This window comes from Castor canadensis, chromosome 11 (assembly GCF_047511655.1).
Source record: "Castor canadensis chromosome 11, mCasCan1.hap1v2, whole genome shotgun sequence".
Taxonomy (NCBI): domain Eukaryota; kingdom Metazoa; phylum Chordata; class Mammalia; order Rodentia; family Castoridae; genus Castor; species Castor canadensis.
In genome coordinates this window covers 113,976,464-114,002,598 of record NC_133396.1, presented here as the reverse complement: position 1 = coordinate 114,002,598, position 26,135 = coordinate 113,976,464, and the positions used below count along the sequence as shown (strand labels likewise).

Here is a 26,135-nt window from a genome sequence, read left to right as displayed (position 1 = left end):
ACCAGTCTTACAACTCTTGTTCTCATTGGACATCCCACTGTACTGTCCCCTTTCTTGTTTTGTCTTCACATTCTTTCCTAATCAGCATAGATTTTGTCATCCATTATTCCAGTAACTATACATATTTGGCTACTTTCTCTTTGTTGGTACTCTTTAACAAACTTCAGTACAAGATGAAATCCTGTCACTGCCTGTGGGTATCTGTGTATTACTGAAGGAAATAATATAACTTGATAGATTAGAGCTGCAGTAAATTCATTATCATCAGGTTCAGCTAGAGTATCAACCCTGCTTAGCAGCCTTGTTTGACTTCTTTGGTTAACTCATTTTCCCTCTCTCTAAGAGCTTATTTCAAGACTTTTCTACTCTTGGCCTGTCCCCACTCTTAGCAGGTAACCTTACCTCCATCCATATAGGGAAAGAAGGAACTAGCAGATCGAAATTTCCTCAACTTCCCACAGTCAAATGTATGCACTTTTTATACCTAGACCTGATTTTTCCTTCTTTCTGCTTGTTACAGAAGAGATGTCTTTCTCCTAGTTTATGGGCAATCTCTTCATCACGATTCTGAATCTTTTCACTTTCTACCTTCCCAGGAACTTGCTTACCTTCTCTGTCTCTTCAACCTCTTTTTCTCCACTGCATCATACTGTAAACATACTCAAGTCTCTCCCTTCTTAGGAGAAGCAAACATGTAGTAACATCCCTCACTTTGAACCCCCTCTTTTTTCCCAGCTGCCATACCATTGCTTCTTCAAAGGCATACTGCTCAGGGGTGTTATCTGTGTAGCTTCTCCCATGTCCCTACTTCCTACTTTTTCTCAGCCCGCTGCAGTTTGACTTTCTTCCCTAAAAATGTTGAAATAATCATCAATCACATAGAAACAAAAGGTAGAAAAAGGAACAAAGAAAATCCAATGAATAAAGAAAAAAGAAAGAAAAGAGAAAAAACAACTTAAAACATAAAACAAAATACAGAAATGAGTCCAAATATTTCAGTAATTACAATGAATGTAATATGTTAAACTCAATTTTTAAATGATTGAGATTATTTGCTTTCAAGATTGAGATTAATTGCCTAGTGAAATTGAGGTATGTGACCTAAAGCAAAATGTAAAATAAAGATGGGAACTAAATGACAGGAGAAGATATGGCAGGCAAATCAAAATTAGGAATAGCAGTATTAATATGAAAATAGAATGACAAAAAGGGATGGCTCCGACTTTGTGCAGTCTGTTAACAGAATGCCATTGGAGCATAACTATGGTCATTTTGAACTTTAAAGGTAATCCCTTTTCTGTGTACTGGTGGCTCACACCTGTAATCCTAGCTACTAAGAGATCAGGAGGATCGCAGTTTGAAGCCAGCCCGGGCAGATAGTTCAGGAGATCCCCTGTTGAAAAAAGCCCATCACAAAAAAGGGCTGGCAAAAAAACACATGAAAAAAGGCTCTCCCATCCCTGACCATAAAGGAAACGCAAGTCAAAACCACACTAAGATTCCACCTCACTCCTGTTAGAATAGCTATCATCAAGAATACCACTAACAACAAAAGTTGGTGAGGATACGGGGCGGGGGTGGGGGGTAGGAGGTACCTTCATACACTGCTGGTGGGAATGTAAGCTAGTACAACCACTTTGAAAAACAAAATGGAGGCTTCTTGAAAAACTAAACATAGATCTGCCATATGATCCAGCAATACCACTCCTAAGGATATACCTGAAGGAATGCGACTCAGGTTATTCCAAAGAGACCTGCATACTCATGTTTATTGCAGCACTATTCACAATAGCCAAGCTATTGAAACAGCCAAGATGCCCCACTACCAACGTATGGATTAAGAAAATGTACTATTTATACACAATGGAATTTTACTCAGCCACAAAGAAGGGTGAAGTCTTCTGATTCGCACGTAATGGATGGAACTGGAGAACATCCTCTTAACAGAAGTTAGCCAAGCTCAGCAGGCCAAAAATCATATGTTCTCCCTCATATGTAGACTCTAGACCTAAAGCAAATGCAGTAATGTTATTGGATATGAGTCACACACTAAGGGGAGAATGTGTACAGGAGGAATAGGGTAAAGTGGGAAACCTAAAACTTGAAAGTGTTTGATATACCTACTGTAGAGGAGCAAATAAAGTAATCTTAAACTGACACAGGCCACTATGGGAAGATGACCAGGAAGTACTGAAGAGGTCTGGTAGAGATGAACCAATGTGGGTTTCAATACACACATGCATGGAAGCAGTGCTAGGAATCTCTCTGTATAGCTATCTTTATCTCAAACTAGCAAAAATGCTATGTCTTTCTTATTATTGCTTATGTCTTCTCTTCAACAAAATTGGAGAAGAGGGCAGAACAGGTTCTCCCTGGAAGCAAGGGGGAGTACTGGGGAGAGGGAGAGGGTGGGGATGTAGAGGGGAGAGATGACCCAAACAGTGTATGCACATATGAATAAATGAATGAACAATAATAAAAGTTAAAATTTTAAAAAAGCATTGGCACACGGATTCAAGTAGTAAGAGTGCCTGCCTAGCAAGCATGAGGCCCTGAGTTCAAACCCCAGTACCACCATGAATAAATAAAGGTAATCTCTTCTTCCCCACAAGTGCAAATGTTCATTGAGTACTTCTTTTTTCAGCTCCGATTCTAGACTTTGGGGATAACTCTCAGAAAGGAAACCTCCCAGAAATAAGTAACAAGAAAGAACAAGTGTGTTAGCTGTTTCTAGAGACTCACATAGTACTTATGTTTATATCTCATTGGCCAGAACTTAGTCAAATAGCCACATTTCACTCAGAAAACATGAGTCTAGCACTTATGTGAAAGAGATGTCTCAAGATAAAGTTTTTGATATAAGCTCAGAGGAAACTAAGCAAACAGAAGAAATTTGATGCAGTTACTAGCTTTAGGAGAAAATTAAAAATTTAACAAGAATAATGTTTATCACATGGCCCAGAAATTTCATACTTTTTTAGCCAAGAAAAATGAAAATATATTTTTATACAAATATAAAAATGAAAATACCTGTCTGCAGAAATATTCATGGAAGCTTTACTCAAAATAGTAAAAAGCTAGAGGGTATACCTTAGTGGTACATATCTCTTCTATCAAAATACTCTCATTAAATGAATTGGGAAGTCCCCCCCGCCCTCCACACCCCCCCACACCTTTTTCTTGTAATAGTGGGGATTGTGCATATGCTCTACTACTTGAGCCATGTCCCTAATCCTCTTGTTTTTATTTTGTTTCTGAGATAGGCTTTTACTAACTTTATACAGCCTAGTCCCAATCTGTCATCCTCTGGCCTCAGCCTCCCTAGTAACCAGGATTACAGGGATGTGCTACCATGCCCAGCTATTTGCTTGCTTTTTTTGAGACAGGTTCTTGCTATGTAGCCTGGGCTGGCCTAGAACTCACAATCCTTTTGTCTTAGCCTCCCAAGTGCTGGGATTATAGAGTGTACTACCATGCTGGCTCCCTTTTTTTTGTGTGCTCCAGAATACATCATATGGCATGGAAACTTTTTTCTTTGAATGTTAGAAATGGTTTTTCCATGAAACTATTTGAACCTGTTGCTTTTTTGGAAGAGAGATGATAATTACACCCCCTGCCCCCACTGAAGGTTGAACTCAGGGCCTCATGCTTGCTAGGCACTTAAGCAAAGCTCCCAGCCCTTTTTGCTTTAGTTATTTTTTGAATAAGATCTAATGTATATGCCTGGACTGGCCTGGAATATGATCCTCCTATTTATGCTTCTAGTGTAAGCACCACCAAACCCAGCTTTTATTGGTTAAGCTGGTGTCTCATGAACTTTTTGCCTGGGCTGGCTCCAACTGTGGTCTTCTGATCTCTCCCTCCTGAGTAGCTAGGATTATAGGCATGAGCCACTGCACCCAGCTTCCCTCCTGTTGTTGTTATTATTATTATCATTATTATTATTTGGCTGCACTAGAGGCAAGTGAAGTGATCTATTTCAGAGAAAAACTGCTGATGGTCCAGAAGGCAGGGCATCTTAAGAGTTCAGATTATTCTTAAATGGTGAGAGGAAGATGCATGGCACCCATGGTCTCAGAGAGGAGAGGAGCACTTTCCACTGTCACCAGAAGAGCATGGTACAGAGGGGACTGAGGGAAGGTGAGGCCTTTCTTGAGGGAGGGCTTCTATTCTACTGAAGTTGTCTTCCTCCCTCCCTCCTCCTTTCTCCCTCCCTTTCTTCCTAGAGTATTTGCCTGGCATGTAGAAGACCCTGGGTTCAATCCCCAGCACTGAAGGGAGTTGAGGGGGGAGAAAAAAAAAGCTAGAAAACTATCCAGCTGATGGAATGGATAAAAAAAAATTGTGAGGTTTCCATATGATGAAATACTATTCAGTAACAAAAAGGAATGGACTAATAATACATGCAAAACATGGATGCATCTGAAAATCATTTTGTCAAGTAAAAGAAGACAGGTATGAAGCAGTGTATATGGGATAATGTATGTGCACCAGTGCAGAAGGGGCAAAAGTATCTTAAAATCAGATCTGAAAGAAGATGTCATTGACAGCAAAGAAGGTAACTTTTGGGGATGGTGAAGATGTTTTACATATTAATTGTTGAAGTGTTTTATGTGAAAATATTTATCACCTTTCATCTAGGTATATATCTAAATTTGGTATGTTAATTATACCACAATGAAATTGATGAAAAGAAAGTTTAATAAGAAGCCTAATAATATACTACTTGGCTACTAGTGAATTAGAACTTACAAGTCATAATGATGTGAACACAAAATACTTTGTAATAAATCACAATACTTTTTAACTGTAAAAAAATTGTGAAGTTTCCATACAATGGAATACTATTCAGTAACAAAAAGGATTGGACTAATAATACATGCAAAACATGGATGCTTCTCAAAATCCTTATGCCAAGTAATGATTATATTGCATTAGGAGGATAAGAGGAAGGGAAGGGGAGGGATAACATATCTTAATCTTAGATGACCATAGTAGAAAATTCAGAGAAGGTGTAAAACTGATGAGTTATTTATGAAGTATTTTGCCTAGAAATATCTAAGCAAATATTAGAATAAAAAGCTAAAGGAAAAAGTTCTGGGGAATGGGCTTGAAGTTTGGAAAGGGCTAATTTTTGTTATTAATAGCTTATGGATAAGAGTTACTTGACATTTTTGAGCATGTGTCTATACCATTTTTTAAAAATTAATTTTAAATTTGGGGCAGTGCATTGCTAAAAATAACAGTAGAAAGACCAAAAATGTTCATTGAGCCTGACTTAGGTGGAGAGGTAGATGCTCTGACCTGATGTAAGCTTTTCCATGGGGGCTTGGGGGAAGGGAATGTCTAAGCTGAATATGAGATGACTTAAGTGTTAACAAAAGAATTCTCTCAGATTAGAACTGATTAAGGATGTTTCCTGTCTCTTGCAGCTAACTTTCTGTAATAATTCCTTAATATGTTGTTGAGTCATACCAGCTAAGAGTTTCTTTAGGTCCTGTGGCTCTCTCTGTAAATAAACTATACTGGCCACTTTTCTTATTGGTATACTATTTAGGTTTTAAAATCAAATCCATTTCTGGTTCCTTAAAACATATCAGGTAAAAGACTACTTACTTGTAATATGAAAGTTTGGAAAACTATATACTTACTCATTAAGGACAGGCAAGATTGCCATAGTATGCAGCTTCTCTTTATGTAGTACATAGTATGGTAACTGTCAGGTTTTAATGTCATTTTATAATAGCTTATTTTTCATTGGTAAGCTTTAGTTTTTGTGTTTTATACTTCTGGCAATAGGTATATGACTATCTCACTAACTATATAATATTTAAAATAATTTTTTTCTATTTGAATGTTAAATTTGTTGACTTTTTTTTGAAACAGGGTCTCGCTGTGTAACCCACACCAACCTGGAATTTGCTCATAGCCCAGGCTGCATGCTATACAAGTGTTCTACCACTGAGCTACAGTCCAACCCAGTTCTGTTGAGTTTCAGGAATCAAATAAAATAATTATTGGTCAATTTCTGAAAGGATTTCGGTGGAGTACGTATAATAAAAGATAACATACTTAGTGGGTCCATTCATGTAGTACTCACTTGTTGAATTAGAAAGAAATGTAAAAGATAATAGTACTTGACAACTTAAAAACTCATGGTTTTATAGGAATGGGTGTTAAAAAAATAGTTGCATTGGAAGTTTTTAAATATTTTTTAAAAAACTACTATATGCTGTAGGAACACAGAAGAGGAGAATCATAGGTCTTCCATTCTCAATAAATATTGCTTTCTGGCTGTTTAAAATTTTTCACACTCATAAACTATTTTCAGTGACACCACCCACTATTGTACTATTAAAAATGAAAATTTTCCTTGAAGCACTAAAATGTGTAAAAGAGGGAGGCATTATATGATTATCATAATGTTATAAAGGAAGCATACCAGATGAGAGAAATAATTTTGACAACCAAATTTGGGTATATTTTTGCTTGGATTCTTATGACATAGGCATTGATTACTATAAATGATGTTACCAGTCTCGATTTGCTCTTTAAGTTCTCTTCTGGGGAGGAAAAAAGCCAAGGTAGCATGCTAAAGAGAGCTAAAATAATGTCTATGTGCAGAGTCAAAGGAATCCGTGACTTGGAGTCTGTAAAGCCATGTGCTTCTAGAAATCTAACCTTCCTTAAATTGATAGTGTTGTTTGGATTCTCAGGATCCTTACTGGTTTTTTCATGTATAGTTGTTCCTTCATCTGTTGAGTGATTTTAAAATCTCCAGTCTTGGTTATAGATCTGTGTTTGTTTCTTTTTTCTGTCAGTGTTTGCTTACTGAAGCCCAGTTATTAGGCACATATATAGGATTGTTATGTCTTCCTGATGGCCTTGTGTCATTGTGAAATGTGAAGATTACCTTTGTGTAATCTTTGTGTTGAAGTCTGTCCTGCCTGGTATTACAGCTTTTCCAGCTGTCTTGTGTTTACAGTTTGCATAGCATATCTTTTTTAGCATATTATTTACAATCTATGTCTTGTTACAGAAAATGTGTCTCTTAGTAACAGCATATATTTGGTTTTTATTTATTTATTTTACTAAATAAAACATTTATTACTAAAACTTTAATAATAATAGCTTGACAGATTTCAGAAATGAAGTCACTTGTGTTGGCTAGAAAAATCAAGTAAGTCTTCAAGAACTGTAACAGCTACAGATAGAATTTGGGTGGTGTAGATGAGAGGTATCCTGAGGATGGGTTTTTTTTTTTTTTATTCATATGTGCATACATTGTTTGGGTCATTTCTCCCCCCTTCCCCCCGCCCCCTCTCTTACCCTCCCCTTACCCCTCGCTACTGGGCAGAAACTATTCTGCCCTTATCTCTAATTTTGTTGAAGAGAGAGTATTAGCAATAATAGGAAGGAACAAGGGTTTTTGCTAGTTGAGATAAGGATAGCTATACAGGAGTTGACTCACATTGATTTCCTGTACATGTGTGTTACCTTCTAAGTTAATTCTTTTCAAACGAACCTTTTCTCTACTTCCTGGTCCCCTTTTCCTATTGGCCTCAGTTGCTTTTAAGGTATCTGCTTTAGTTTCTCTGCGTTAAGGGCAACAAATGCTATCTAGTTTTTGGGATGTCTTACCTATCCTCATATCTCCCTTGTGTGTTCTCACTTTATCATGTGATCACAGTCTAATCCCTTGTTGTGTTTGCCCTTGATCTAATGACCGCATATGAGGGAGAACATACGATTTTGGGCCAGGCTGACCTCACTCAGAATGATGTTCTCCAATTCCACCCATTTATCTGCGAATGATAACATTTCATTCTTCTTCATGGCTGCATAAAATTCCATTGTGTATAAATACCACATTTTCTTGATCCGTTCGTCACTAGTGGGGCATGTTGGCTGTTTCTATAACTTGCCTATTGTGAATAGTGCGGCAGTAAACATGGGTATGCAGATGCCTCTGGAGTAACCTGTGTCACAGTCTTTTGGGTATATCCCCAAGAGTGGTATTGCTGGATCATATGGTAGATCAATGTTTAGCTTTTTAAGTAGCCTCCAAATTTTTTTCCAGAGTGGTTGTACTAGTTTACATTCCCACCAGCAGTGTAAGAGGGTTCCTTTTTCCCTGCATCCTCGCCAACACCTGTTGTTAGTGGTGTTGCTAATCATGGCTGTTCTAATGGGTGAAGTGGAATCTTAGTGTGGTTTTAATTTGCATTTCCTTTATTGCTAGGGATGGTGAACATTTTTTCATGTGTTTTTTTGGCCATTTGAATTTCTTCTTTTGAGAAAGTTCTGTTTAGTTCACTTGCCTATTTCTTTATTGGTTCATTAATTTTGGGAGAATTTAGTTTTTTGAGTTCCCTATATATTCTGGTTATCAGTCCTTTGTCTGATGTATAGCTGGCAAATATTTTCTCCCACTCTGTGGGTGGTCTCTTCAGTTTAGAGACCATTTCTTTTGTTGAACAAAAGCGTTTTAGTTTTATGAAGTCCCATTTATCTATGCCATCTTTTAGTTGCTGTGCTGCTGCGGTTCCATTGAGAAAGTTCTTGCCTATACCTATTAATTCCAGAGTATTTCCTACTCTTTCCTGTACCAACTTTAGAGTTTGGGGTCTGATATTAAAGTCCTTGATCCATTTTGGGTTAATACTGGTATAGGGTGATAAACATGGATCTAGTTTCAGTTTTTTGCAGACTGAAAACCAGTTTTCCCAGCAGTTTTTGTTGAAGAGACTGTCTTTTCTCCATTGTATATTTGTAGTGCCTTTGTCAAAGACAAGTTGGTTATAGTTGTGTGGCTTCATATCTGGGTCCTCTATTCTGTTCCACTGGTCTTCATGTCTGTTTTTGTGCCAGTACCATGCTGTTTTTATTGTTACTGCTTTGTAATATAGTTTGAAGTCGGATATCGTGATACCTCCAGTGTTGTTCTTTTTACTGAGTATTGCCTTGGCTATTCGTGGCCTCTTGTGTTTCCATATAAATTTAACGGTAGATTTTTCAATCTTTTTAATGAATGTCATTGGGATTTTGATGGGAATGGCATTAAACATGTAGATTACTTTTGGGAGTATAGACATTTTTACTATGTTGATTCTACCAATCCATGAGCATGGGAGATCTCTCAACTTTCCATAGTCTTCCTCAGTCTCTTTCTTCAGAAGTTTATAGTTTTCCTTGTAGAGGTCGTTCACATCCTTTGTTAAGTTTACACCTAGGTATTTGATTTTTTTTTTGAGGCTATTGTAAATGGAATGGTTTGCATATATTCTTTCTCAGTTTGTTCATTATTAATGTATAGAAATGCTAATGATTTTTCTATGTTGATTTTATATCCTGCTACCTTGCTATAGCTATTGATGGTATCTAGGAGCTTTTGAGTAGAGTTTTTTGGGTCTTTAAGGTATAGAATCATACCATCTGCAAATAGGGATATTTTGACTGTTTCTTTACGTATTTGTATTCCTTTTATTCCTTCTTCTTGCCTAATTGCTCTGACTAAGAATTCCAGTACTATGTTGAATAGGAGTGAAGATAGTGGGCATCCTTGTCTAGTTCCTGATTTTAGAGGGAATGCTTTCAGTTTTTCGCCGTTAAGTATAATGCTGGCTGTAGGTTTGTCATATATAGCTTTTTTTATGATGTTGAAGTACTTTCCTTCTATTCCTAGTTTTCTTAGAGCTTTTATCATGAAATGGTGTTAGATCTTATCAAGAGGTTTTTGTCTTTGCTTCTGTTAATGTGGTTTATTACGTTTATTGATTTTTGTATGTTGAACCACTCCTGCATTCCTGGGATGAACCCTACTTGGTTGTGGTGAATGATCTTTTTGATGTGTTGTTGAATTTGGTTTGCTATTATTTTATTGAGGATTTTTGCATCAATGTTCATTAAGGAGATTGGCCTATAGTTCTCCTTTTTGGAGGTGTCTTTGCCTGGTTTTGGGATACATGTAATACTGGCTTCATAAAATGTGTTAGGCAGTTTTCCTTCTCTTTCTATTTCGTGGAACAGTTTAAGGAGGGTTGTTATCAGTTCTTCTTTAAAAGTCTGATAGAATTCAGCAGAGAATCCATCAGATCCTGGACTTTTCTTTTTTAGGGAGACTCTTGATTGCTGCTTCAATTTCATTTTGTGTTATAGATCTATTCAGGTGATTAATATGCTCTTGGTTCAGTTTTGGATGATCATATGTATCTAGAAATCTGTCCATTTCTTTAAGATTTTTGAATTTATTTGAATATAGGTTCTTGAAGTAGTCTCTGATGGTTTCCTGGACTTCCATGGTGTTTGTTGTTATCTTCCCTTTTGCATTCCTGATTCTACTAATTTGGGTTTTTTCTCTCCTCATTTTAGTCAGGTTTGCCAGGGGTCTGTTGATCTTGTTTATTTTTTCAAAGAACCAACTTTTTGTTTCATTAATTCTTTGTATGGTTTTTTTGGTTTCTATTTCATTGATTTCAGCTCTTATTTTTATTATTTCTCTCCTGTTTGTTTTGGGATTTGCTTGTTCTTGTTTTTCTAGGAGTTTGAGATGTATCATTAGGTCATTGATTTGGGATCTTTCAGTCTTTTTAATATATGCACTCATGGCTATAAACTTTCCTCTGAGGACTGCCTTTGCTGTGTCACATAGGTTCTGGTAGGTTGTGTTTTCATTTTCATTGACTTACAGGAACTTTTTATTTCCTCTTTTATTTCATCAATGATCCATTGTTCATTAAGCAATTAATTATTCAGTTTGTAGCTGTGTTCATGTTTTGTTTTTATTTTTGTTGTTGAGTTCTAGTTCTATTGCATTGTGATCAGATAGAATGCATGGTATAATTTCTATTTTCTTATGTTTTCTGAGGCTCACTTTAGGCCCTAGGATATGATCTATTTTGGAGAAGGTTCCATGGGCTGCTGAGAAGAATGTATATTGTGTAGAAGTTGGATGGAATGTTCTGTAGACATCAACTAGGTCCATTTGATCTATGGTATATTTTAGATCTAGGATTTCTTTATTGATTTTTTGTTTGGATGACCTATATATTGATGATAATGGGGTGTTAAAGTCTCCCACGGCCACTGTGTTGGAGTTAATATATGCTTTAGGTCCTTCATGGTATGTTTGATGAAATTGGGTGCATTGACATTGGGTGCATATAGGTTGATAATTGTTATTTCCTTTTGGTCTATTTCCCCTTTTATTAGTATGGAATGTCCTTCTTTATCTTGTTTGATCAATGTAGGTTTGAAGTCTACTTTGTCCGAGTTAAATATTGCTACTCCTGCCTGTTTTCGGGGGCCATTGGCTTGGTAAATCTTCTTCCAGCCTGTCATCCTAAGCCTATGCTTATTTCTGTCAGTGAGATGGGTCTCCTGTAAGCAAAGCACAAATTGTTGGATCTTCCTTTTTAATCCAGTTCATCAAAAGGTGCCTTTTGATGGGGGAATTAAGTCCATTAACATGAAGTGTTAGTACTGATAGGTATGGGAATTCCTGTCCCTTAGTTGTCTTAGTTGTTTGAGGTTTTGATTGTGTGTAGCTAAATCAATGTTACTCTCTACTTTCTTGCTTTTTCTTTTCCTGTAGTTTGGTGCTGCCTGCCCTTTCATGGTTATGTTGTGTTTCACTTTCTGTGTGTAGAATCCCCTGAAGAATCTTTTGTAGTGGTGGCTTTGTGGTCACATATTGTTTTAGTTTCTGCTTATCATGGAAGACTTTTATTGCTCCATCTATTTTGAATGATAGTTTTGCTCGATAGAGTATTCTAGGGTTGACGTTATTTTCATTCAATGCCCAGAAGACCTCACCCCATGCTCTTCTTGCTTTTAATGTTTCTGTTGAGAAGTCGGCTCTGATTTTGATGGGTTTACCTTTGTATGTTATTTGTTTTTTCTCTCTTACAGCCTTCAATATTCTTTCTTGAGTCTCTGTATTTGTTTTAATGATAATATGCCGGGGAGTAGTTCTATTTTGGTCTGGTGTGTTTGGTGTTCTGGAGGCCTCTTGCATCTGTATGGCATAGATTTTTCTAGATTTGGGAAATTTTCTGTAATTATTTTGTTAGGATGGGGTTTTTTAATTTAAAAATTCATTTGAGAATCTCTTGGTTTCAAAATTTTTTAGACTATTTACATTAAACCCTTTTCTGAATTTTAGTTATTTATATCAAATACAGTTATTGATATGTTTGGATTTGGCTCTTTTTCTTTTGTCCCATTTTCTGTTGGTGTTATTGGTATCGATCACTTCTATTGTCTGTTTTTGAGTTAACCAAACATTTTCTTGGTGTGCCATTTTAAATCTTTTCTTACTTTTTACCTATCCCTTTGTATTTGGTACATCTTTTCCATTATTAAGAGTGATAGACATTACAGAATTCATCTACAGCTTATTACAGTCTACAGAGTTAATATTATAGCAGTTTGGAACGAGTGTAATAGTCTTATAATTCCTCTGACCTCTGTACATTTGTTTTCACATACAGTACTTTTTTTGAGTTCAATGTGGGGTGTTAAAATGCTTTTCTTTCATGGGTAAGTATCTTTTAAGCAAATTGAGAGGTGGGGGAAACTATGTACTCTTTTGTATTTACCCACATATTTGCTATATCTATAGCTCTTTATTCCTTTGTATAGATTTTGTTTACCCTGACTGTCACTTTTTTTTAGTATTTCTTACAGTGTATGTATGCTGGCAACAAATTCTTTTAGTTCTTGTTTCCCTAAAATTGTCTTTGTTTTTCTTGCTTTTGTAAGGACTGTTTTCATTGGATGAAAATTTTTAAGTTGCATTTGCTGTTTCAAACTTTTTCTCACACTTCAAGTTCAGTTTCCTGGGTAGTGTGCAGCAGCCTGAATTTCCTCCATTTTTCTCCTTAACCTTTTAACATGTCTCCTTTTGACATGTGTCTTGGAGGTTCTGTTGATTGTATCTGCTTCAGAAGTTCAGGACACTTGTAATTGGTACAAAAAATACAGTTGTTTGTGACTTATTTTTCTTAAGATTTTCTCTCACTTTCCAACCACTGTGAGTCTTCAGCTCCAGCCCCAGACTCCTTTAGCTAGTAAAACTGTTGGTTTCTGCTTGAATTGAAGTTATTTGGAACTAGGTGGACCGTGGTTTGCCCCAGGATGGAAACTGTAAAAAATGCATTTTTACTGGGCATGGTGTACACATTGGTAATCCGATACTCAGAAAGCTGAGGCAGGAGAATCAGAAGTTTGAGGGTACCCTCAGCTACATTGCAAGACCCTGTCTCAGAAAACAATTTTACCCTGTAAAATTTCCGTTCTTACATCCTCAACTTCTTTCCAGATTTTGCCTGCTATCTGTGGCTTTTCAGGGCCTTCAAAGAATTGTTTTTAAGTGTTTTGTTTAGAGATTATATATTTTTATCTGCTCTGGGGTTTTAGTCAGATACAAGGCATTCATCTGTTATTGAAGCAGAACTTCTGTACTCTTACTAGAATAACTTTGAAAAATGAAAGATTTGTTATTGTTTCTAAGTTGCCAGGGGCTGTATTGGTGTTGATGTCATTTGACTAAAGAGTGGCTGAGGTGGGGCAAAATTGGTATATTGTTGAGTCCTGGGGGCAGAGCTGTGACAGCCCTACTTTCAGGTCTGATACCAGGCAGTCTCCCTCTTCAGGAGCACTTGAATATTCAGTCACTAAGCAGATACTCTAATGGCTGTCATAAAACGTCACAGCTTACATTCAATATTTGAATAACTTTTGATGTGACTTCATGTAATTGGTGTGATTGCACCACAGTAGAGGCTGATGAGCCATGTCTATTCACTCTTGTATATTTTGCAGTATTTTCTTTCTCTTGTTACTATTTCTTTTGGGCAGTATCATCATTTCAAGTGTGGCCAGTAATCTTCACAAAATAGAAAATCTGACTCTATTTTGAGAATTAAAAGATTTCTTTATCCTCTGGTATGTGTTTGGTTTGCCATCTTGTTAGATACTCAGTACCTTCAACTTAAAACAATGTTAGAAGGAACAAGATTAGGTAGGGTTTTGTTGTCTGAGTACACATACATCAAAGAAAAGAGCATAAATTAAAGTAATTTAATTTTTACAACTTAGATGTATCTAAGGGAAACTGAGTATGAAATGCTTCTTTTACCAAAGAATTACTGCAGATTAATATTTCTAGCCCAGACCTCTCCCCTTACCCTTATTGCTGTGGCAATCCTAAGGAAAGAGAAAATGTTTTGAAATGTTTTGTTTCAATGAATGTCTTATAGTTACAACTATATAGTATAAAATATGTGCTGTATATTATGATTTGTCCTTTGAGACTCATATAATTGTTTCTGTATAAGTTGGATAATTCATATAAGAACCATATTTAATGTTGAGAGCTGGATATTTTTAAATAAAAAATCAACTTGAAACAACTAAATCCTGCTTCCCCAAATGTTATACATTACATTTGGGATTGACCAAATACAGTTCTTGAGTCCATGGGTAGTATATTCTCCAAAATCTTTTGCTCATCCCTCTATTACACTACTTGGTGCTAAGGATTCAAAATAGCCAAGGGTTCTGCCCCTTTACAGCTTACTTATAATGAAGGGTTTCTTCTTAGGGAATTCATTATATACATGCCTCTTTTTTTCCCCAAGTTTTCATAAGTATTTCCCTTAAATTTACTTTGTAATTTAAAAATAGTAATGGAAGCTAGGCAGATAGCTCATTGGTAGAGCAAGCACTTGCCTAGTACACTCAAGTTCCTGGGTTCGGCCCCCAGCACTGAAAAAATTAATTAATTAAAAATAACAGTACATTTACGTATTAGGTGACATTGCTGCATAACAAATATCCCAATGCTTAGTGCCCTAAATCAATAGCCATTTATTATTTCTCGTAAGTCAGAGGGCTAGCTGGGAGTCAGGTTATTTAATGTGGGCTCCTCCTCCTGGTATCCTGGAAAAGTTCTTGTGTAGGTGGTGACAGCAAGCTAAAACATAGCAAAGTCTCTTGAAGACTTGCTTGTGTCTTGCACAGTGTTACTTCCAACTCAGACGCATGACAAACCCAAAGAGTGGTGAGCTGTGCCCTACCCACATAGCAGAGCACTGAAAAGTTGTAACCTGGCAAAAGGTGTAGAGATTTGTAACTAATAATGCAGTCTGTCACAGGTTAGTTTAGTATCAGGATTTAACCTACAACCAGCATTAGGAGCAGGTTACATCTCAATTACCTTAACTCATACTGCTGCTGTACACATTATAGATCTGAATAGCAAGGAATCATTCCTCAGAAGTCATTCTGTAAGGGTGCCAAGAGTATGAGGCTCTTAAACCTCTTCAATTCAGTTAATATGCTCAGATTGAGGGGGCTTTTTGGTGTCTAGTTAATATGGGGCTTCATGAGCTTTAGATTTCCTGCAAAAATGGACCTTGGACAAATATTTAGAAAGTTGTGTGGTAGTCCAATAATAGAAGTATTTACTGGAGATAAAGGTAGTAACAGAAGAGAGGAATAATCAACTGTGCTTTGTGAAAAGACATTGAAAGCTTTTTAGGAAGAGGAGACATTCATATTAAATCTTGAAAATGACAAGTCAGCTCTCTTAGAGCAAGTTCAGATAGAAAAGGATTGTTTGTGGAAAATATCATAGCAGTCTGTTAACTCTTAGAAACTAACTAAAATGTAAATCTCTTGTTACCCAGACAATAGAAACCTCCAAGAGTCAGTGAACAGCTTCATATTTACCTCCTTCTTACATTATTGATTGCATAGCTCTCAAACTTTGACCTGCACCAGAATTACCTGGATATCTTGCTAAAACAGATTGCTGCATCCTACCCACAAAGTTTCTTAGCCACTAAATCTGGAGCAGGATTGAGGAATTTGCATTTCTGACAAGTTTCCGGATGATGCTGGTTCAGGGATAATACTTTGAGAACTATTGATTTATTGAAACTTTCCTATGTACCTGTCACTATGCAATGTGGTGAGCATATAAAAATGAAAAGAAAACATCCTTTCCCCAAAATTATTCATGGTACAGGGCTAATGACAGACAAGTAAGTGCACAATGATAATAACAATGGAGTGGAGGCCACATTAAATGGCAGTGCAGGTTGTTCTGAGAATACACCAAAAAGTGCATCTAATTCATAGTGAGGCCAAGATCCAGAGAAAACACTTAATCCTGAGCTGAATTAAAACAAAGTAAAAAAAATTATATACCAGAAGTAATAAATACAAATGAACATGAATCAAGCTTTGCATATAACTGGTAAATAGGTTCATTCATCTTTAATTTCTGACCAAACTATTTTAGATAGACTTTTGCTCGTATAGGTTAGGACATGAGACTGAATTACTTTGCAAATGAAAGATGTCCCTTCTTTTGCTAATTTATTCTACTTGTCTTCAATTTTTAATTATTTAATTAGTTAATTTGGTGGTACTGGGGTTTGAACTCAGGGTATTGTGCTTGGTAGGCAGACACTCTAACACTTGAGCCACACCTACAGCTCATCTTCTGCTATTTTTAACGAAGCCAGAGAATGTTTGTAAACAGCTATGTTATGTTTACTATGTATTATTCCATTTTAAAAGAAAAACTACTAGAGATTTTATGTGTGGTGGAATGCATACAAAACAAGACGGAAGCGGGAGCAGTTAGAGCAAGAGGAGTAGGAGCTGATAAGGCAGCTGGACCAAAAGAGTGCAGGGGCTGAGCCCACGAGTGAACAGGCTCCAACATCAGGTGCGATTGTAGGCTAGTGTGAGACTACCAGAGAAAGGCATTCCTTTGCCTCAAGAACAGCGCTAAGTAGGAATGAGGTGGAATGCTGTATATCCCTCTCACATGACCATTGGTTGGGCAGGAATTGATTAGAGGTATACTTGAAGCAGGTTTGTCACTTGGTGCATTTATATGCCCAGCAAATATAGGAGAACATAAAGTGATCAGCCCAAGTGGCTAGGCTAGCTTAGAGAAATGAACAACACTTATGAGGTTTTTTTGTCTTGGCGGTAAAGACATTCTGTTCTTCTGAAGAAGCAATCCTGGACTACCCTGTCACTCAATCTGAAAGGGTAATACCCTTTCAGATTAGTGATGTCTGGAGTATCCACCTAATTACCCATTTACATTTTAAAAGCATAAAACTATGGAGAACATTTCATTTTCTGTGTTGTACCCCCTGGTAAAGGGAGTTAAAATTAAGGAGAAATTATAGAGTGCTGAAATTTTTAAATTGTAGTGCCAAGAAGCACTGAAGATGAACTGATAATGTCTGCTTGAACATGATTAACTGTGAAATCTTGTAACCTGTTTCTTAGCACACATCTGTGGATGGATACACTGAAGCACACATTCAGCCTACCAAATCAAGCAGCAGACAGAACATCCCCCGGAGTAGAAACTCCATGACGTCAGCAACAGATGAACAGCCTCACATTGGAAATTACCGCTTACAAAAAACTATAGGAAAGGGAAACTTTGCCAAAGTGAAATTGGCTAGACATGTTCTAACTGGTAGAGAGGTAAGTGTTTTAATATTTGCCTTGACCCCTCCAGAATTTTGTGGTAAGTTTCCTTATGGAATAAATGGTGGTTGCAACCTAGTAGGCACAGATATGAATGGAGCATATACTTCCATCTCTGCCTCCTGTGTATCTTGTGTGTTTTAAACAATTGTATTTACATAGTAAAAATTTATATATTTGCGCATATGTGCATTGTAAATTTATGTTTGTACATTGTAGTTAAAGACATAAATATCCAACATTTTGTACTAGGATCTGATTAGTACATTATTTTTTAATAATCTCAACCATAAAAACATCTTTTAATAAGTTTTCACTTGTTCTGTATGTATTATTATTATCATTTAGCCCTTTCTATCCATTCTGCCCCCCTCACTGCCCCCAGGAACTGTTCAGTCACAGACTACACTAGTAAGAGCCTTCAAGAATATTAAAATACCTTTTGTTAGTTTGTTATAAGTAAGCTTGGGTATCCAATTTCTACCTGCACATTTTATTCACATGAACTGCAAGTTTAGAATGCATTCTTCCTTACATTTGTTGCTTATCAAGATCGTGAGTAAAATACAGAATTATTTTTTATATTAAAAGAGGAAATTTTGAAGAAATAGCAAAGGCTTCATTTCACTGACACAGAATCAGATAGGTTAAAGACGGGTCAATTGAGTGTGCTGTAAGGCTGCCAAATTACCCAAATTTTACCTGCCACTCGTGGGAGCACTTCAGTAGATCTCAATAGTACATGATCAGGAATGGAACAAAAGATGCTTTCTTGGTTAAGTTTTTATTCATTGGAATATGTACCTCAAATAACGGTTCTCTTTTTTTTAGGTTGCTGTGAAAATAATAGACAAAACTCAGCTAAATCCTACCAGTCTACAAAAGGTATTTAATTAATAAGTAATTTAAGTGTGAGTTTATTGTTACTATGTAATGTTCTACAAAGGCAGTCATCTGAATTTATTAGGTACAATGCTACATTTTATCAATATATAAAGAAAAGACATGAAATAACATGTAATGTTTATGACTAATGAAGAAGTTGTTTGAAGAATGTCAACTTTAAGTTTAGTATCTTTTACCCAAAATGCTTGGGACCAGAACTGTTTCAGATTTGGAATTTCTGATTTTGGAATATTTGCGTAGATTTTATCAGGATGTATGCACCATATGAAAGGAATTTGTCTATCAATTCAGTAGAATAAAGTATTGCATCATTTTAAGTACATAGGATTCTTTTTAGTTAAAAATCTAGTTATGAGTTAATATTGTCCACATGTAGGTTTTCTTCAGTTGGCTCTTTGTCCTTCTTTCACAAGATAGCTCACAGTAAATATTTCTTGTAAGGGAGAAGAATAAAACAGCATGGGGAGAAAAGCAGTTAGGATGGGGATTGTCTTGGTAAATCAAAATCATTTCTTGTTACTGCATTAATTACTTCAATGGGAAAAACTTCTGAGATACACATTTTTAGTACTTTAAAAATGAAGCAAGTAATTTAGCATTTAAGTCACATATGCTAAGTGTATATAGTGAAGTAATATACATTATGATTTTATTAGAATGTAACCAGATCATAATCACATATGTAAATGTGACATAAATGAGAATCTCATAAGAAAAATTTTAGTCTGGTATGTTTGACTATACTTGCCACAATTCTAACATTACATTAAAATTTTATATTTCTGTATAGCTATCCTTAACTCAACTAGCAAAAATGCTTTGTCTTCCTTTTTATGCTTATGTCTTTTCTTCAACAAAATTAGTGATAAGGGCAGAACAGGGATCTGCCTGGATGTGAGGGGGGAGGGGGAGAGGGAGGGGAGGGGAATGGGGGAGAAATGACCCCAACAATGTATGCACATGTGAATAAATGAATAATTTAAAAAAATTATTCTATTAAACAAGTTCTAGCTAATTGAAATTAACTGACATATTATGCAAAATAAGACACAACAGTTTAAAAAATGAGGGAAAAAAATCTTGAGTTAACCTGATTATGGTAAGAAAATGTAGAAGAAAAAAAATGAATTTGCATAGTGAAATTTTCATTAGAATTTACATCTCAATAATACCCTAGTAGCAAGACTAAAAATGCAAAACTGTATAAGCAGCATAATTTCTATTAAGTGCTTTTAATTTATTTGATAAGCTTAATCATTAAAAATGACTGCTTTAGATCTTAAAAAAAAAAATTTGTGTTTGTGATATCAGAACTTTCTTCCCTCTTGGCTCAGTGCCAGGTAACTCAGTATGTTTTTGTTTATTTCTCCTTACAGATCTATCTCTGTGCTTATATAAGATTCCCTTTAAATTTGAGGACTAACAAAACTATTCATAGCATTGATATTTCTGCTTAGTGAGAACATGAAATGTTTTCTGGATTCTTCTTTTCCTGTGAATATAAGATAATATGGATTTCTTTTGGGAGAAACTCCCTCCAGTATCAGTCTTTTAGCTAATCATGATGCATTTGTGTGACACTATAACTAAAAGACATTCTCCCCCAGCTGATGAATTATCCAAAGATGCCCATTATTTTTTATGGGGCTGGAGCCACAGTGGGACAGAATTTTACTCACTCATGTGCTAGAACACTTTAAAACCCATAACCTCGGTTGGTGGAATGACTCTGTCACTTGATAGAACACCTGCCTAGCAAGCATGAGGGCCCTGAGTTCAAACCTGAGTGCCAGCTCCCCAAAAAAGAGGAATCTTAAACACACACCCTGCCTAACTGAACTGAGGGTTCCTGTCCATAGCCAACCTTGCTTTTCTACTTTTCCTAGAATAAGCATTTGATTACCCTGATAAATTGTAACCTGTGCTCTGTCCCAAAGGGCCCAGAGAAAACCCTGTAACCACAGTTTGTGTGTTGAAATATGTGAACATGAAACTGAATGTTGCTTTGTTTATCTGGGTAGCTAAGAGATTTGCCTTTTGATGTTTGTTAAAGATGTTACCAGTCTTTGCTGATAAGGGTTGCTTTTCCAAACAGATAAAGAAAGGTACAAAATAAATGCAAAGATAAGGTTCATTAAATGTAACTAGTACACCATGTATATGTTGTTATTGTTTAAATAATTTGCATTTATATTCATAGATTTGCTTTCTCTTAAAAGTTTTGGGAGAAGAAAACAGATCATGGTTTGATTAGTTCTCATTATTATAGAACATTCCATGTTTGGCCTTACCCATTTGGTTAGTAGCATCTTCCAGCCAGTCATATCTTGAAAAGTAGGTAGTGAAATGAAATGCATTCTGTTTTCCTTAGCATTGCCAGTTTTGTCCAAAAGGTACTTAAAAAATGGTAAAATATGCCTCATTATCTTAGGTGTGCCTAAAAGGCAGGAACTGATAAGGATACTAAGAATGCATTTTAATCTCATCTTCAGAAGTGTTTGGCTAAGTCTTTTTCTGGTATAATCTGAATTTAAGCTGGTCCCCCTCTTATCCTCTTATACACGTATTATATGTATAGGAATTACTGCCTTCCTTTGCCAACATCAATAATAAGAATCTAAATTTGAGATGCCAACTGTTTAAAACTGCTAAAATATAAAGTTCTAAAAACAGTTTGGTTTTTGGAATTGTTACCTATCTTCAAAATTATTCACATAACATGCTATTATTTGTACCACATATTTTAAATTAATGTATTTCAATTTGATGGATATTCATAGTTCTGTTCAGTATTGAGGTAGATTCTACATTTATTCCTACTTTTTTTGAAGCATTAGTCTCACTCATCTAATATGCATGTTTTTCAGGTTTTTTTTTTAATTGCAAGGAGAAATTGTGATTTTCAAAACAATAATGATTCAAGAGTGAAGAATAAACACTCATAAATGTACAAAAAATGCTTTGAAATAGTTCAGAAAAGCACACTATTAGACACAAAGTTAAAATGACAACCAACATTCAGAAGGTACCAAATATGCCCAAGCTTGAGAGCCACACTGACACTGAAACGGTGCCCCACAGAGCAACAGTGTCTGATGCTGAGGAAGGGACACTTAAGGGTTTAACTCTGGGGCCTCAACATGCCTGCTCTCCCCTCTTCCTAGCTTGGTAGTAATACTCCCTGCTTCAATATGTTAATAGTTAACAGAGGGACTCTCACAAGGAGTGACTTTGAAGTTCCAAAGCAAAGAAAGTATCATATTCCTAAATTCATTTGATCATGAGCCTGATTCTATGAGTCTTTCTCTAAACCTGACTTTCACAGACTTTATTCACATATAGAAATTACAATTTGACCCTACCAAATTTTGAACTTGAGAAGATGAGTGTACAGGTCATTTTCAACACCACTTTTCTTTCTGTGGACTTCTTTTTTTTTTTTTTTTTTGTTATTCATATGTGCATACAATGCTTTGGTCATTTCTCCCCCCTGCCCCCACCCCCTCCCTTACCACCCATCCCACCCCCTCCCTCTCCCCCCACCCCCTCGATACCCAGCAGAAACTATTTTCCCTTATCTCTAATTTTGTTGAAGAGAGAGTATAAGCAATAATAGGAAGGAACAAGGGTTTTTGCTAGTTGAGATAAGGATAGCTATACAGGGAATTGACTCACATTAATTTCCTGTGCATGTGTGTTACCTTCTAGGTTAATTCTTCTTGATCTAACCTTTTCTCTAGTTCCTGGTCCCCTTCTCCTATTGGTCTCAGTTGCTTTTAAGGTATCTGCTTTAGTTTCTCTGCATTGAGGGCAACAAATGCTAACTAATATTTAGGTGTCTTACCTATCCTCATATCTCCCTTGTGTGCTCTCTCTTTTATCTTGTGATCAAAGTTCAATCCCCTTGTTGTGTTTGCCCTTGATCTAATGTCCGCATATGAGGGAGAACATACGATTTTTGGTCTTTTGGGCCAGGCTAACCTCACTCAGAATGATGTTCTCCAATTCCATCCATTTACCAGTGAATGATAACATTTCGTTCTTTTTCGTGGCTGCATAAAATTCCATTGTGTATAGATACCACATTTTCTTGATCCATTCGTCAGTATTGGGGCATCTTGGCTATTTCTATAACTTGAATATGCATGTTTTTTGAGAATGGTGTGTGGCTCATACTGGTGATCCCTGGGGCTGTTTTAGGGCAACCTTGTAATGTTGAGGGAAAAGCAAAACAATGAAACAGTTTTTTAATAATTAATAAGTTTCAAATGTAAGGTTAATTATTATTGCTTGTTGATTTACATTTTCTACTCCCAGTTCACAAAAATGGCTCAGTGTTTTCCTGAGTGGCAAAGCTTGTAATGAAAATAAAAACAAGGGTCAGGCATGATGATACATGCCTGTAATTCCACCTGTGCAGGTGTCCTCTCTCAGTGAATGGCACTGTCCCAAAGCTGTGCAAGCCAGAAACCATTAGAATCATCCTTGACTTCTCCCTCACTTTCATGCTCACCATCTAATCCATCCTCGAATGCTTTTTTATTTTTATGTATCTTTTGAGGATGGCTGCTCTTTCATCTTTTTTTCATCGTGACCACTGTAGACACAGCTTCTACTATCTCTCTGGTGGACTATCCTCATTGCCTTTGAATTGGTCTTTCTGCATTCACTTTACATCCTTCCAAATGTGCTTGTGCACATGCCTCCATGTGCGCACATACACAGAGTTTAAAAAGTTAGATACAAAGCACATCTCTGAATATGCCATCCTTTCTTTAAGCTTTTAGAAGTTGTTCCATTTTTAGTAGTCTAAAAGTCAAATTCACTAACATGGTACATAAGGCTCTATCCTCTTCCCAGATCACCAGTTCCACAGCTCTTCCCCACATTTCCTCATGACCATTCCTCCAGCCTCTGTGACTTACTTTCACCTTCTCTGGTTCAGACTTTCTGTTCACCTCACCCTCTGCGTAAAGCTAGCTCCCCTTCTTCACATAATTAGTCCTCACTCAACCCTCACATTTCAGCTGAAGTCACTTCATCAGGAACATTTTTCGTGTTCTCCACAACACTGTTAAATTCCCTTACCCCCCTTACAATCAAGTGCTCATAATTGAGAGCTCATTGTTTTGGTTTGGTATTAGTTTCTTTTCTGTTTGCTTAGTTTTTTATTATTATTATATTATTGTAGTGTTAGGGATACATTGTGACATTTATAAAAATGCTTACAATATATCTTCGTCAAATTCACCCCCTCCATCATTCTTCTTTATCCGCCCCCCTTCTTAGAATAGTTTCAACAGGTTTCATTTTTCTATTTTCATATTAGTTTGGTTTTTTTTTTTTGTGGTGGTACCAGGATTTGAACCCAGGGCCTCACACATACTAGGCTTGCTAGGCAGATGTTCTACCACTTGAGCCACTCTGCCAGTCCTGTTTTGTGTTGGGTTTTTTGAGATAGGGTCTCTTATGAACTATTTGACTGGGCTGGCTTTGAACCATGATCCTCCTGATCTCTGCCTCCTGAGTAGCTAGGATTGCAGGTACATGCTGGATTCCTCCGTTCCCCTTCCCCTTCCCTCCCCTTTCCCCTTCCTCCCCTTCCTTCCTCCCTCCCTCCCTCCCTGCCTTCCTTCCTTCCTTCCCTCCTTCCTTCCTTCCTTCCTTCCTTCCTTCCTTCCATTTTATTCTTTGTTTTGATTTTATTTCAGTATTTTGCCTCTGACTCTTAAAACCTCTATTCTAATTTCTTGGCTTTTATTGACTAAAAGCATACATTCATTTCTGCATTCTTATGAAACTATTTAAGATTTACTATGGAAGAATTTTCTCTTGAAGAAAAAGAAGCTAGGAATCTTTAAATCATCTATGAATTTTAGCCTAACCATCTGACTATTTCAGAAGTCATGACCTCAGCCAGATGTAATGGTGCACATCTGTAATCCTAACTACCCTGGAGTTAGAAGTAGAAGGATTGCAAGTTCAAGGTCATTCCAGGGCAGTTAGTAGAGACCCTATCTCAAAAAAATGTGTATGAACAAAAGAGGTGGGGTGTGTGACTTGAGAGGCCCAGTGCTGGTGGCTCACACTGTAATCCTAGCTACGTGGAAGGCTGAGATCAGGAAGATCTCAGTTTCAAGCCAGCCAGTCAAAAAATTTGTGAGACCTCATCTCAACCAATAGCTAGGCACTGTGGTGTGCACCTGTCATCCCACTGGTGTGGAGGAACTGTAAAATAGGAAGATCACAGTCCGGGCCAGCTTGGGCATAAAGTAAGACAGTATCTCCAAAACAACCAGAGCAAAAAGGGATGGGGATGTGGTTCAGGTGGTAGGTTGCCTGCCCTGAGTTCAAACTCCAGTACTTGGAAAAAAAAAAAAGTCATGGCCTCATTTATTTATTTTGAGAATCCGGCTTCTATTTTTTCCCAAGTTGGGAAGTTTATTGATACAGTGAAGTAGCCTAATTTTAATCTTTGGTTAAGGATTTCCAAATGTCTTTTTCATTAAAAGATGACTTTCTCACAAAGTTTATTTGTTTTACTAAAGTGTTTCATTTCCAATCTTTTTCTTTAAAAAAATGTAAAACCTTAAAGATGCAGCCTAAGCCCTGTGTGCATTTTCTTGTTTCCATCCCTGTCTCTTCCTAGAAACAACTACTATTCTGAATTGGCTCTTTCTTAGTCCCATTTTGATTTTTTAAAAATACTTTACATGTGCCTGTATAGAAAATACTATATATTTATTTTTAACCCTCTTTCTGTAACTTGTTTTTTTCATTTAATATTGTGTTATAGTTGTATTCGTGTTAGTTTTATAGTCTAGATTATTACTTATTTTCACTACTACTTTTACATTCCATTGTGAGGTAGTTGGCAACATTCAGTTGTCCTTTCTTCCATTAATATCCTACAGTTTATCCAATATCCTGTTGGTGCATTTCAGATCATTCTGTGTTTGTGTTTCATTTTGTATTTCTAGTTAGTTAGCTTTCTGTTTTTTGATACCACAGTATTGTAATAATCATTATTGTGTATGTTTTCCTGTGCAGAGGTGTAGAGAACTTATCTCTTACCAAATGGAAGTACTTGGTTGAAAGGCATGCCTGTTCTCATCATTATCTAATAATGTCACATTGTTTTTCCAAGGTGGCTGTACTGTTTTTGCTTCTGCCAATACTTTGTGAGATTTTCTTTTACTCCATTTGCTTAAGTTTTCATATTTCTTTTATTTTTGCCAACTTTATGGATGTAAAGTTTATCTAGTTTTAACCTGAGTTTTCATGATTAGTAATGAGATCACTGTCTTTTCAAATATATTTGTAAGCTAATATCTTCTTTCTGAAATTGTTTAATTTCCTATCTTAAACAGTTGCGTTTTCAGAGCAGCAACTTGTACCCAAAGTTGTTCAAGACCATAAGAGAGATTCAAGTAATACAAAATTGATACCAGTCCATAAAAAATAAGAATCTCACAATCTATGAAGACAAAACTTGGGAAACTGGCACAGCTTACTATTTAAAAAGTATTTATTTCTATTTCATTCTAATGAACAACTGACTATATATTCTCATGTTTAGGAGTGAATTGAATATATATTTGTTTAATTATATTTAGATGTCTTTTTCTGTGCTACTATTTTATGTGAAGAACTTAAGAAATTAACAATGTATTATATAATATTTAATGTTCCAGTAAGATGTT

General features: G+C 36.3%; 1 protein-coding gene across 2 annotated transcripts in view; it reads left to right on the top strand.

Annotated features, from left to right (window-relative positions):
• Positions 1 to 26,135, top strand: part of Mark1 (microtubule affinity regulating kinase 1) — a 139,867-nt gene that overhangs the window by 47,591 nt on the left and 66,141 nt on the right. For both annotated transcript variants that reach the window (XM_074048287.1, XM_074048288.1), the window contains exons 2-3: positions 17,320 to 17,523; positions 18,358 to 18,411. In XM_074048287.1, coding sequence (XP_073904388.1) covers positions 17,320 to 17,523; positions 18,358 to 18,411 — 258 coding nt within the window. The remainder of the gene's footprint in view (positions 1 to 17,319; positions 17,524 to 18,357; positions 18,412 to 26,135) is intronic.